We start from the raw sequence: 14,205 nt of genomic DNA, 5'->3' as shown, positions 1-14,205 counted from the left end.
GTGTATGTTGTAGTAGTAGAGGCAATATATTGCATAATTATAATGTGAAAGATATAGATTAAATATATATTTGTATAGAAAGGACAGTAAGTCCCATACAATTATTGTAGCTGTACTATAGTTATACTATATCTACTTCCTTTTAGTGTCTTAGTAAACCTATTTACTAAGAGGATTTCTCAGATAAATAAGTGTTTTAGTGTTTAAATCATCATTATTAAATCCCTAAGAAATTAGGTCTTTAAATAATTATCATATCATTTAAGTGAAATTTCTCATATAAATAATTCTAATATTTCCCCTACAGTTATTATAAAATAACAGAAAATTATATAAATTTTCTATAGACTTAGATATAGAATCATAACGTGTATAATCTCCTTTTGTTTGACATCTGTCACACTAATGACGTATTGAATGACGTATTGATGTATTGAATTGAATTTTGATTATCTATCACAACTGTCAACGTAACAAATACTAGCAAGTTTGTTTATTTGTATTTGTTTAATATAATTAAATATAAAATCATCATATATCAACCGTAATATATAACTAAATTATCAGTGACATAAATAATCATGGTTTACACCAGAAATAATTAATAGTATCCAGTAATGCTGCAGTTTTATATTCATATCAGTAGCCAAGCTTACTTTCAAATTCAAGAATGAACAGAAGATTAGAAGTTTAACATTCTTATTGCAATTGTGCTTGCAATAATATATACATACAGTACTAATTATCAAGAACATTCCTCAAATACATGTGTGGTGAAGATTTTCCCAATATGCTATCTATTTGATTTCTAACCTCTAATGTAAATTTATTAAAGAAGTGAATAATCAGTGTTAGTGTTTGCTTTATTAATATTTAAAGTAATTGTCCTAACTTGATATTAATAGGTTCATATCTCCTTGGATACAGCCCAACATATACAACTAACTCGATAATGAAATTTATAAAATACTAATATTATATTTTACTACTTGTATATCTCCATTCTATTCCCATAAATATTCGAAATATGTATATTAAATATAAATCCAATAAAGATTCACTAATTTTAACCCTGTCTGAACTTGTCTAGTCAATATAGCATGAACAAACAACACACATACAAACCTTATCGCCATGACAACTTTCTTCCTAAATATGAGTAAAATAATATAATAAATAATAAATAACTCACACTTGTCATTTAGTACTAATTTTATACTGTACCTCATACCTAGTTAAGAGTAACTATAGTCAGAGAATCCTTTAGTACATTTATTACCATTAGGAAATAAATCCACACCTATAATATCAATATAATTAAATATTATTAAAAGCAGTAATATACAAAGAGTTGTTATTGTCAGCTTGCTCACTACAATAAAATCAATATTAAAGTTTATAATAAATCAAGACAAAATATCTATTTAAACAATATAGGCTTGTTTACCATAAACACCCCACAATCACATGAATTTATCTACTAACACAATAATGTATTAAAAGTATTACATCCACATAAAATCACTTACAACAGTTAAGCTGTCTCTTTGTACATCTGGTGTAAAACAAATCCCCACATGTAGTCATGGATAATCAAATATAGACTAAGAATCATTAGTCTTGTCAACCGAGTAATGGTATGAAAACACTTCACCATGAAGCGTTAAGTATGAATAGATATTCTAAACCAACACTGTAGTAGTGTAATAAATATAAATATTTCATCATCATCATCGTCTCAACCATCACCAACCCACGACTGAACACAGGCAATTTCCACCGACTGACACAAGGAACGGCCCCACAATACACATAAAACAGTCACTCCAAACAATGGAGGTAGCCCACGCCACACTTGCATTCACAGGGTCGCCACTCAATAACCCCTCTCTCTCATCAATGGTTGCTTCCCCAGCAATGAGACCAGACCACAGCCACCTTAGTCTATTTATCCTCAATAAATAAATAATTTATAGTAACTAGATATGAATTAGATACTAGTTAGTATTATAATAGTTTAATAGCTGATTTAATAAGTATTTTCCAAAACTGAACAATTAGAACATTGAATCAAATTGATGAAGTTCTATCAAACGACCATATAATTGGATTTTGTATATGAGTAGAATAACGTAAGTACGTAAATTATATTGATGTAAACTTTGTTCAAATGTGATTGCATTTAACGATATACGCATTACCTAAAGGTATATGGACTCGACTAAATACGTATCTTAATAGTTGTTGGGAAAAATATTAAGTATAGACTTTGCCTGCGATCACAGTCAAAAATCTAACTACGTAGTAATAAATGGAACAAGCTCACCGGATTCTCCAGTCTTCTATTGATTAATTTCACACACTTAATCCATAGTGATACACTAAGATCTCAAACCCCTTCATCGAACCAGTCCCTCCTAGATCTATATCCTAGTTATTTTTTTATTTTATTGCGCAGTTCCTTAAAACACGACTCCCGCGCCATTTGCCGTCCTTCCTTTTTCTTTCTTGCGCAATTCCTAAAAAGCGACTCCCCGCGCGCCCGCCGATCTGCCGTCCCTCCTTTTTTTTTTTTTTTTTTTTCTCTCACCTAGTAACGTCATAGATTATGTCACCGAAGGGTCGATATTTCAATAATCGGATTTAGCCTATTATTCGAACTGAACTTTTCTTTAAATTCAATTTAATTATATGTTAACGTATTTTGGTATTTTCTATTAAATTGATTATCGAATTTATAAAACTTTAAAGGCTCTCATAGACCTTATTAAACTGTGTTATGTGCATCCTTTTTACACCTGATGAGAAAAAGGTAAACTATAATTTGGTTAATATAAAATATAATATATTTTTGTTTAATTTATTTAATTTTCTTGTGACGTCCACTACACTCTGGAAACACATCAAAGGAGTTTCCCTTCTGTGTCAATATTTCATATATGGTAACGTCTTCTCTGTATACTATTGTGAACCTTGACTTTAAAGTTTGTTTATATTAAATAGCTCAGCTTTCGCAGCGGTCACCCATAGGAACCCCTGTTTCTTTTCTATGTACTTATGGTATTAAACCTATTGTACTATAGGCGAACCGTCACATCCGGCCCCCTAATTATCAAGAAGTTTACCGGATTGATAATTACAACAAGATAAGTTTATTGTTACAATTTTTTTTTCCAACCCTAAAAATGTACTTCACATATGTGTATATAATTTAACTTTACAGAGCTTAAGATCATCATTTAAATTTTTCATTGATTCATCGATACTAGCCTAACACTCTGATATTCTTAAGACTCAAAACAATAAAAGTATTAAAAAGATCTTTAAACCCGAAGTTATGTGTTGTTGAATGTTATGTGTATGAATAGCCTTAAAATTTCTACTCAATATATTAATAATTAAGCATAATATTTATTTATGAATAGATTTGTAAATAATTATTTATAATTAATTTGCATACGCTGTAATGATAGAGTGAATCCATTAAATTTTACAATTAAAATTTTTATACTCGTTTATTTATATGTAATAAATTCAATGCATGTAATTACAATGTCATAAACAGCATAAATGAATACAATCCTAAATGTGTGTAAAGGAGTCTATAAAACCTAAATGTATGAAAAGCCTAAGTATGTGAGGAGTCTAAATGTATAAAACCTAAATATGTGAAGAGCTTCAAGTAAAGAACCTAATAGATACGTTATTTGTATCAGTAAATTTAGATAAAGTATCTATTTAAAAGATACGAGTTAAAACATCCAAATGGAAGTTCATAATTAAAAGCTTAAATGTATGAGTATAACATATCAACAAGCGAAAGAGCCTAAGTAAAAAACCTAAAGCGAAATGAAGTGAAATAATTTAAGCATTAAAATGTAATAATTGCAAAAAGGAATCCTAAAATAATTGTCTAAGTGTAAATAAATGATTAGATAAAATCCCAAGTTAATTAAATATTAAAATGAAGATGTTCAAATAAATTTGGTAAAATAAATTAAACAATACGAATAAAACTTTATGAAGCGTCTAAGTAACCACAAATACATATTTCATCTAAGAAATAACCTAGTGTTCATTGAATAAAAAAAAAAATAATAGTCCCTAACAAAATTCAAATAAATTTAATTTTTATTTATTAATTTTAATCATAGAAGTAAAGCTTATATAAATAATAATTTATCACCACCGGCCCCCCTGTCTGACAAATTTCGCACGGCCCCCCCAATTTTAAGACTCCGATAAATATGTTGCATAAAATAATACAAACGGCCCCATAGTTTAAAACTCTTATCTGTCTGACAAATTTTGCACGGCCCCCCAATTTTAAGACTCCTATAAATATGTTGCATAAAATAATACAAACGGCCCCCATAGTTTAAAACTCTTATTATAAGAAATTCCTTTAATATACTTAAATTACCAATGACTATTTCTTAATACTCTCAGAAATAACATGATCAATAAGTTTTATAATAAAATATTATGTAACCCCATTAGATAGATAGATAGATACCCCAAAAGATCACAACAGCAAACCTAACACAAATACAAACAACTACATTAGATACATCAATTAATTTATTTTGTATAATAAATTATTATTTCAAAAGATACAAATATTTTGTGTTATGTGCAACTATAAAGGACTAAATAAACTAAGTGTGCGCAACATCTAAATATGTAGAATGCTTAGACATGTAGAGAATGCACGCGTATAAACAGCCTACAAAATCCCCCTTTGATATAAATATAAAGTTTTTTTTTTTTTTTTTTTTTTATAAAATGTCTAATTCGAAATAAGTGAATAATCAAATAGAATCTGAAATATAATTGTAAAATGCAATAAATAAATTATGTGAAGAACCCTAAATAATATATTTATAATAGCATCCTAATTAATTGTTGGAATTAAATTTAACAATATGAAAACATTTAATAAAATTTTCATATTTAGATAATTAAATAAGGTAACTAAAGGCCCTAACTAACCCTAATGATATTTTATGAAACGTCTAACTCTCAATTTGAAATCCCTATAAAACATTGTATAAGCTATTTAAACATCCTAAATTAAGATTAAATCATAATTATTTAATTTTTTTTTTTTTTTATATATAATCAATGTCACTGCATCATAAAAATTTATGAAATAAAAGTCAATTGGTTATTTCCTCAGAAATAAATAATGTCATTAATTCATCTTAAATTATTTCTGTGATAATAAAATGAAATTAATCAATTTTTTGTATAAGTTATTATAGCATAATTATTGTCTATAAAATTAATATAATGTTAAATTAATAGTTCAGTAAGTATTGAGAATTAATGAAGCAAAAGAATAATAAATGTGTCCTGTAGCATAAAATTAGATCAATGTGAACTGAATATAACCTAGTAAGCTATCCTTACTACTATTGTTATGTACCTATTAGTGTAATACTTAATATTATTTATTCAATTGATATAGAGTAAAATAAAATATAAACCAAATCATGTAAATTTGTTGTATAATTGACTACAATAGGTAACCACTGAATGAATTTGGTAAATTAAATCCTAAGAACATGAGATAACAGTTAAATAGACTATTTACCTATAGACATAGAAATCATGAAATTAGGTCCAAATCCTAGATCTATGACGGTATAATTATTTAGTCATAATCATCAAAAATGGTTTTGAGTTATACTATTAGCAGATATTACTGTTTAACTTTATACTCCTTCATATTTTAATAACCAATCCCTGAAGTCACAAGCTCCAATTGTGACCAAGTGTTCTTATTGATCTGATATGTAAATAGCCATGAACCAATTATATCCTGGTCACGGCACCAATTGTGATGGTCCCCCCCTTTCCCTATGTGTCACCCCTTATATATTAACTACCCTCTAAACTAAACCTACACATGGAAAACCTACAAAGCCTAAGAAAAGCCTACGAAGGCTTAACCTAATGAAAACCCATGAAAATCTAAAGAAAACCTACCCTAAAGAATGGCCTAACATCCTCAATATAACCCCATACCTATATTGCTTTATACACCCCAAACATCTTATGAATCATATAAACCCTTACAATAAACACATAATATTGAACAGATCTTATAGTAGAACACTTGATCATTTGGCCAGATAAATAAATGTGTGATCGTCTAGTAATGTAGGACCCGTTGTGTGTGTAATAACCAAAAGGTTCTTTAATTGGTATATGATAGGAGTTAAATAATGAAGATAATTGATAAAGCTTTAAGGATTAAGAATAATTAATGAATTATACTCATAATTCATGTAACTAGGAAGTTAGACTATAATATATTAATTTAATAGTAAATTACAGAATAACTGTAATAATAAAAAAAAATGGGGGAGCGGTCGGGCCCCTCACACGCCCGGACCAGTGGAAGACTTTCCAACTATCTATAACTCTTCCTCCAAAAAGGTAGGGAAGGGTATTACTATTTATTAATGCACTCTGATGGTAATAAGGGAATGAGTATTCTCAGTTCCAAACCAAACATAAGTACATTTACTTCAACATTACAGTGGCTCCACCAGCCCCACGATGCTTCCAGTATAAATTGGTGTTTGCCAGAGGCAAACGGATCGGAACTGAAATCCCAGGATCACTCCGACACGAGAGCTTACTCATGGGCGATGACCCTTTCAGTCCTATATGGCGACATAGAGATCACCCACTAACAGTACGAAACTGTTTCCCAGCGTCACCCTGTTACGAGCTTACTCAATGGGGGTTTCCCTTCGGCTCCACAAGAGATCAGACCAAGAAGCGAGATCACCCAGACACCAGAACTTACTTTGTTGGGACATAACCCTTCGGCCCTATAATGTGACATTAGAGATCACCTGTGAAGACAGTCCGATAGAGATGAAGATTTGTGTGATAGGGGATACCTTCCACACCCTGGAATTGGCCAAGCCATATAATGTTGATAATTGCTATATCATAACATAGCATTGTCAATTTAATATTATTTACTTAATACCAAGAATACTCAAGGTTCAAGTTAAATCTGTTGATTAGGCCGGAGCCTAAGAACGAGTAGTCCAACCCATAGGTCGAGAGCTACTAAAAATAATGAGTGCTATTGAATGAACTATAAGTCCAGTCAATTATATATAATATTATTGTTGATTAACCACATTGTGAATTAACCAATTATTTATTCAGAGAGATATATCTAAAGGAACTATAAGTCCTTTAAAAGACACTGATTAATCACAAGTTAACAACGTCTCGTGAAATAACCAGTTGGGTTTTCTATAAGTTTGAGGACACTAAGTCCAACAAGCTATTATTGTGTTGAGAGTAATAGAGATCTTTTGTAATATTTGTAGAGGTTTGATTAATCACATTGTGAAATAATCAGATTAAATATTTATGTAATTTTATAGAGAGGACTATAAGTCCTAATTGGTTGTTGTCATAAGTATTGATAAATTACACATTAAAGTGCCAGGTCAATTATTATATATAGGTATATAGGAAGGACAATAAGTCCTATTTGTGTATGTTGTAGTAGTAGAGGCAATATATTGCATAATTATAATGTGAAAGATATAGATTAAATATATATTTGTATAGAAAGGACAGTAAGTCCCATACAATTATTGTAGCTGTACTATAGTTATACTATATCTACTTCCTTTTAGTGTCTTAGTAAACCTATTTACTAAGAGGATTTCTCAGATAAATAAGTGTTTTAGTGTTTAAATCATCATTATTAAATCCCTAAGAAATTAGGTCTTTAAATAATTATCATATCATTTAAGTGAAATTTCTCATATAAATAATTCTAATATTTCCCCTACAGTTATTATAAAATAACAGAAAATTATATAAATTTTCTATAGACTTAGATATAGAATCATAACGTGTATAATCTCCTTTTGTTTGACATCTGTCACACTAATGACGTATTGAATGACGTATTGATGTATTGAATTGAATTTTGATTATCTATCACAACTGTCAACGTAACAAATACTAGCAAGTTTGTTTATTTGTATTTGTTTAATATAATTAAATATAAAATCATCATATATCAACCGTAATATATAACTAAATTATCAGTGACATAAATAATCATGGTTTACACCAGAAATAATTAATAGTATCCAGTAATGCTGCAGTTTTATATTCATATCAGTAGCCAAGCTTACTTTCAAATTCAAGAATGAACAGAAGATTAGAAGTTTAACATTCTTATTGCAATTGTGCTTGCAATAATATATACATACAGTACTAATTATCAAGAACATTCCTCAAATACATGTGTGGTGAAGATTTTCCCAATATGCTATCTATTTGATTTCTAACCTCTAATGTAAATTTATTAAAGAAGTGAATAATCAGTGTTAGTGTTTGCTTTATTAATATTTAAAGTAATTGTCCTAACTTGATATTAATAGGTTCATATCTCCTTGGATACAGCCCAACATATACAACTAACTCGATAATGAAATTTATAAAATACTAATATTATATTTTACTACTTGTATATCTCCATTCTATTCCCATAAATATTCGAAATATGTATATTAAATATAAATCCAATAAAGATTCACTAATTTTAACCCTGTCTGAACTTGTCTAGTCAATATAGCATGAACAAACAACACACATACAAACCTTATCGCCATGACAACTTTCTTCCTAAATATGAGTAAAATAATATAATAAATAATAAATAACTCACACTTGTCATTTAGTACTAATTTTATACTGTACCTCATACCTAGTTAAGAGTAACTATAGTCAGAGAATCCTTTAGTACATTTATTACCATTAGGAAATAAATCCACACCTATAATATCAATATAATTAAATATTATTAAAAGCAGTAATATACAAAGAGTTGTTATTGTCAGCTTGCTCACTACAATAAAATCAATATTAAAGTTTATAATAAATCAAGACAAAATATCTATTTAAACAATATAGGCTTGTTTACCATAAACACCCCACAATCACATGAATTTATCTACTAACACAATAATGTATTAAAAGTATTACATCCACATAAAATCACTTACAACAGTTAAGCTGTCTCTTTGTACATCTGGTGTAAAACAAATCCCCACATGTAGTCATGGATAATCAAATATAGACTAAGAATCATTAGTCTTGTCAACCGAGTAATGGTATGAAAACACTTCACCATGAAGCGTTAAGTATGAATAGATATTCTAAACCAACACTGTAGTAGTGTAATAAATATAAATATTTCATCATCATCATCGTCTCAACCATCACCAACCCACGACTGAACACAGGCAATTTCCACCGACTGACACAAGGAACGGCCCCACAATACACATAAAACAGTCACTCCAAACAATGGAGGTAGCCCACGCCACACTTGCATTCACAGGGTCGCCACTCAATAACCCCTCTCTCTCATCAATGGTTGCTTCCCCAGCAATGAGACCAGACCACAGCCACCTTAGTCTATTTATCCTCAATAAATAAATAATTTATAGTAACTAGATATGAATTAGATACTAGTTAGTATTATAATAGTTTAATAGCTGATTTAATAAGTATTTTCCAAAACTGAACAATTAGAACATTGAATCAAATTGATGAAGTTCTATCAAACGACCATATAATTGGATTTTGTATATGAGTAGAATAACGTAAGTACGTAAATTATATTGATGTAAACTTTGTTCAAATGTGATTGCATTTAACGATATACGCATTACCTAAAGGTATATGGACTCGACTAAATACGTATCTTAATAGTTGTTGGGAAAAATATTAAGTATAGACTTTGCCTGCGATCACAGTCAAAAATCTAACTACGTAGTAATAAATGGAACAAGCTCACCGGATTCTCCAGTCTTCTATTGATTAATTTCACACACTTAATCCATAGTGATACACTAAGATCTCAAACCCCTTCATCGAACCAGTCCCTCCTAGATCTATATCCTAGTTATTTTTTTATTTTATTGCGCAGTTCCTTAAAACACGACTCCCGCGCCATTTGCCGTCCTTCCTTTTTCTTTATTGCGCAATTCCTAAAAAGCGACTCCCCGCGCGCCCGCCGATCTGCCGTCCCTCCTTTTTTTTCTATTTTTTTTTTACTCTCACCTAGTAACGTCATAGATTATGTCACCGAAGGGTCGATATTTCAATAATCGGATTTAGCCTATTATTCGAACTGAACTTTTCTTTAAATTCAATTTAATTATATGTTAACGTATTTTGGTATTTTCTATTAAATTGATTATCGAATTTATAAAACTTTAAAGGCTCTCATAGACCTTATTAAACTGTGTTATGTGCATCCTTTTTACACCTGATGAGAAAAAGGTAAACTATAATTTGGTTAATATAAAATATAATATATTTTTGTTTAATTTATTTAATTTTCTTGTGACGTCCACTACACTCTGGAAACACATCAAAGGAGTTTCCCTTCTGTGTCAATATTTCATATATGGTAACGTCTTCTCTGTATACTATTGTGAACCTTGACTTTAAAGTTTGTTTATATTAAATAGCTCAGCTTTCGCAGCGGTCACCCATAGGAACCCCTGTTTCTTTTCTATGTACTTATGGTATTAAACCTATTGTACTATAGGCGAACCGTCACAGTGTTTATACAGTTAAATTTAAATGAAATTTGGTACACTGATGAATCGTATTCTAGATTAATAGATGTAATACAACTTTTGATAATTTATGCAGACATAATCATGTGTCTCCGCATTTATCATAAGTTTATGTTAAAAAAACACCCAACTTTAATTGTGAGAAAATCAGTTATTTTGATATATAATAAATATATATTATAGGGCTAATCTGTAAGTATATACTCCCTAAGTGAGAAAGCATGAAGTAATAAAAAAATATACAACTAAATTGAGAGCTTCTTTTTGAAGCCAATTAAAAAAATATTTGACTCGTTAAATATTAAAATTAAAGTTTGCACGTTTATATTGTGGTAGAATAAGATTAGATAATTTTCTGTGAAATTAACTTATTCTAGAAAAAAAAAATGTAATTTTTAAATTATGCTAATTTAATTTACTTACATAGCAAAGCATTTCGGATACAGCATTTATTACAATGTCAAAAATATACTGTTCTTATTGACACTATTTAGAACGAACTTTAAATATTTGGACGTCCAAACTTCCCGCAACATTTCACATGAAAACAAGTCTAAAGTTATTTGTCTCTCCAACTGCCATTGTTTCTAGAACTTTGCATGCCACTTAGAAATTCATTTTTACGACTATACCATACCTATTTTACACAATTATTATATAGGTGCATTCTTATTTTCAATAATTGTAGTAACATTTTGTTCACATTAATTTTAAATCGAAACTATTTTAGAAAAAAATGTATTTAATTTTATTATACCTACACGTATAAATAGAGACATTAACAGAATTTTATTATTAACAAATGAAAAATTATGCAATTTAATCTTAAATTAATTAAAAAAAATACCTTTGAATATTTATATTATAAATATATTTTATAAAATAAATATTTTACACTATCAATATTACAAATAATAATTTCTTTGTCAATTAATTCAAAATCAAGATAAGTTTTATTAAATGCACGTAATATTTATTATTTAGGTTCTAAACTAGTTTCGAATATTTCCCCGTCGTTTTCCACCGCATCGGGAGACGCGACCGCCCGCGCTTCAGTCTGTTTGAAACTGAATATGAACATCGGCTCCGGTTATCCGGGAATATTTACAGGACACTAGTGCCAATTGAACTAGTTTGCACCCGTTGTGTTGTCCAACAATTCATCGTTATGCACTTACTGGTTTTGTATGGTAATTTGGCCTTAGCTGATTGCGGTATGGTAATAGATTTGTTGATTAATTAATATATACAGTTTCTAGAACTTACATACTATTTTAGATATCAGTAGAGTATATACAGTCTAGGAATATCTACATCGTATCCAATACAAAACAACAAGAATAACTACAAAATTTTATAACAAAAAACCACATACAAATTCACATGGATCTAAAGTTTTAATTTGCGTTTAATTTTAATTATCCTACTAACTCTACAGTGATTGGTAATGCATAAAAAGTAGTTTAATTATGGTATTAATAATTTTATTTTAAAATAGGTTTATGTTCCGGTATCATGCAAAAACTATGACTATTACAATAAATTCAATGAGATTTTCACAGTTTTATTGCTAAAGGTATAACATAAAATTTGGTATATGTTTTATTTTGAGACACCTTCTAAAAGTATTGTATTTCATTGGCTTTTCTACTTCTGAAATCCACGTATATGAAGTAGCGGATACAGAGTTAGTTCTTAACACCACCCTTCTGTAACACATATACACATACACATTTTAGTGTTTTATTATAATCGAACTAAAATGCATGTATTATTTCTCATCAAAAATTATGCAAACATAAAGGGAAATTTTCTACGCGGTTCAATTCTCCCACGTATGTGTAGGTCATTACGTACATTAAATACTTGCTATAAGTAAAGAGTTCTGTATGTGCGTCGGCATGAAAATTCTAACAGATATTTAGGCAACGTTTATTGTAGTGCGGAGGATAACTTCCTGTGCGGGTCGATCTTCCGCAATCCGAAAGTCTTAAATAAAAAAGAGCCACTGTAAATTCTTTGTGGTGTCTGAGAATACATTAAATCACCATTCCTATTCATCTAAAATATATAAAAAGAGGCGATTTTTTTATTGGACGATAATAGAATTGGAATGGTAAACTCGTCTGTACTGTGAAACGTTTTAATACATAGGCGGGGTGCCGAGCTCCAACGAAGAATGATAGCATTTGGACCATTGTGACGAATTATCAAGAATTAATTGCGACGGTTTTCAGGAAAGACCGTGTCGACCTGACAGGGTATATTGGGGCCGCTACCCTCCGTCACTGACAATCCCCCCATGCCTTCTCCCTGGCAAGAGTCGACTAATGTAACAGAGCACAATACACGCAAGAGAAAAACTTGAAATAAACCCCTATAATGCTAACATTCGTAGTGATGTTATTGTTAAAAGTTTTGTAAGCACACATTACTAACCACCGGTTTAATTTACGTGTAATTAAATCGAGAAAACTAGACTAGTTTCGGGATCAATTTGTGATCCTTAAGAGCGACTGTGACGCGTAAGTTAAACTGGTAGTTATTACATTACCAGAGGGAGACTTTGTACAAAAGTCGTTTGCTTGGGTACCTCTGTCCCATTCGTGTTTCAACCGTAAAGCAATTGTGTATATGGTGTGAATTTACAGGGTACAGAGTAATAATAACTGAGTCCTCAGGAATGGCAACGTATGGGGGGTATCATGGGCGAAACAGTATACTCTGTTATGTCCATGATACTGCTCATGTCTATAGGCGACGATTACCACTTTCCATCAGGTGGGCCGTCAGCTTGTTTGCCATTCTAAGTTGAATAAAAAAAAAAATTCGTAGTAAATAATATTCTTTTTTTATTATCCTCCTGTCACGGAGGAATCTTATTATAGAAAAGGTGGCGCTGCGGGGGAGTTACGACTGTCAATAATGAGGATTACAACGCGAGGAGGAGGTTCGCCCTTTTATGAGTGCCCAGTAGCAGGACGTCAATGGGTTTTTCAAAAGCCTTTATCCTTACATAAACCTCTTCATCTGGTTTCATTTTAGTATCTCGTTTCATATCTTGATATTATTAGAAAAATACTTGTACCCTCTTACAAATTGTTATAACAAATACTTGGTCTATTGAAATACAAAATATATTATAAAAATCTGTGAATTCTACAAGTGTTTTGTAATAATATTTATATGTGTTGACAAATTTCAAGTACCGACAAACGCATGTTAACATTTCATTTTCTTGTCTCTTTTGCAGTACGCTTTTGTACGCTAGTTTGGGAGAATTTCAACTTCTCGCTTATATACTATGCGATCTGTTTTATATGATCAGCTTATCTATCATAATAATCTATCTTTAATTCTTTAAAACAATAAATAAGAAAAAATAATAAAAGGCATAAGCGAAGGATCAGGAGACCCTGGAATTGTCTATCCCAGGTCATCATTTCTGCAATTGGACTATTTTGGGCTCAATATTTTTGACCACTATGACTGTTATTATAAAAAAAAAAACTGTAATAAACATATTTTTACATAACGTAAAAATTTTCATACCCGTAAT

The 14,205-nt window shown here is 30.1% G+C and overlaps 1 protein-coding gene across 6 annotated transcripts in view; it reads right to left on the bottom strand.

Annotated features, from left to right (window-relative positions):
• LOC113518776 (peripheral plasma membrane protein CASK) overlaps positions 1 to 14,205 on the bottom strand; it is a 294,948-nt gene that overhangs the window by 80,032 nt on the left and 200,711 nt on the right. The window contains exon 1 of one of the 6 annotated variants that reach the window (XM_052898546.1): positions 11,070 to 11,374. The exons of the other annotated variants lie outside the window; for them this stretch is intronic. Within the exon in view, the coding sequence (XP_052754506.1) occupies positions 11,070 to 11,081 (12 nt within the window). The 5' untranslated portion in view covers positions 11,082 to 11,374. Of the gene's footprint in view, positions 1 to 11,069; positions 11,375 to 14,205 lie in introns of those variants that run through there. 6 annotated transcript variants of the gene reach the window in all.

The sequence above is a fragment of the Galleria mellonella genome, unplaced genomic scaffold, assembly GCF_026898425.1.
Source record: "Galleria mellonella isolate WM207_F2 unplaced genomic scaffold, CSIRO_AGI_GalMel_v1 utg44, whole genome shotgun sequence".
NCBI lineage: Eukaryota > Metazoa > Arthropoda > Insecta > Lepidoptera > Pyralidae > Galleria > Galleria mellonella.
Note: the sequence above shows the minus strand (reverse complement) of the source record. Positions and strands in the feature narration are given on the sequence as shown.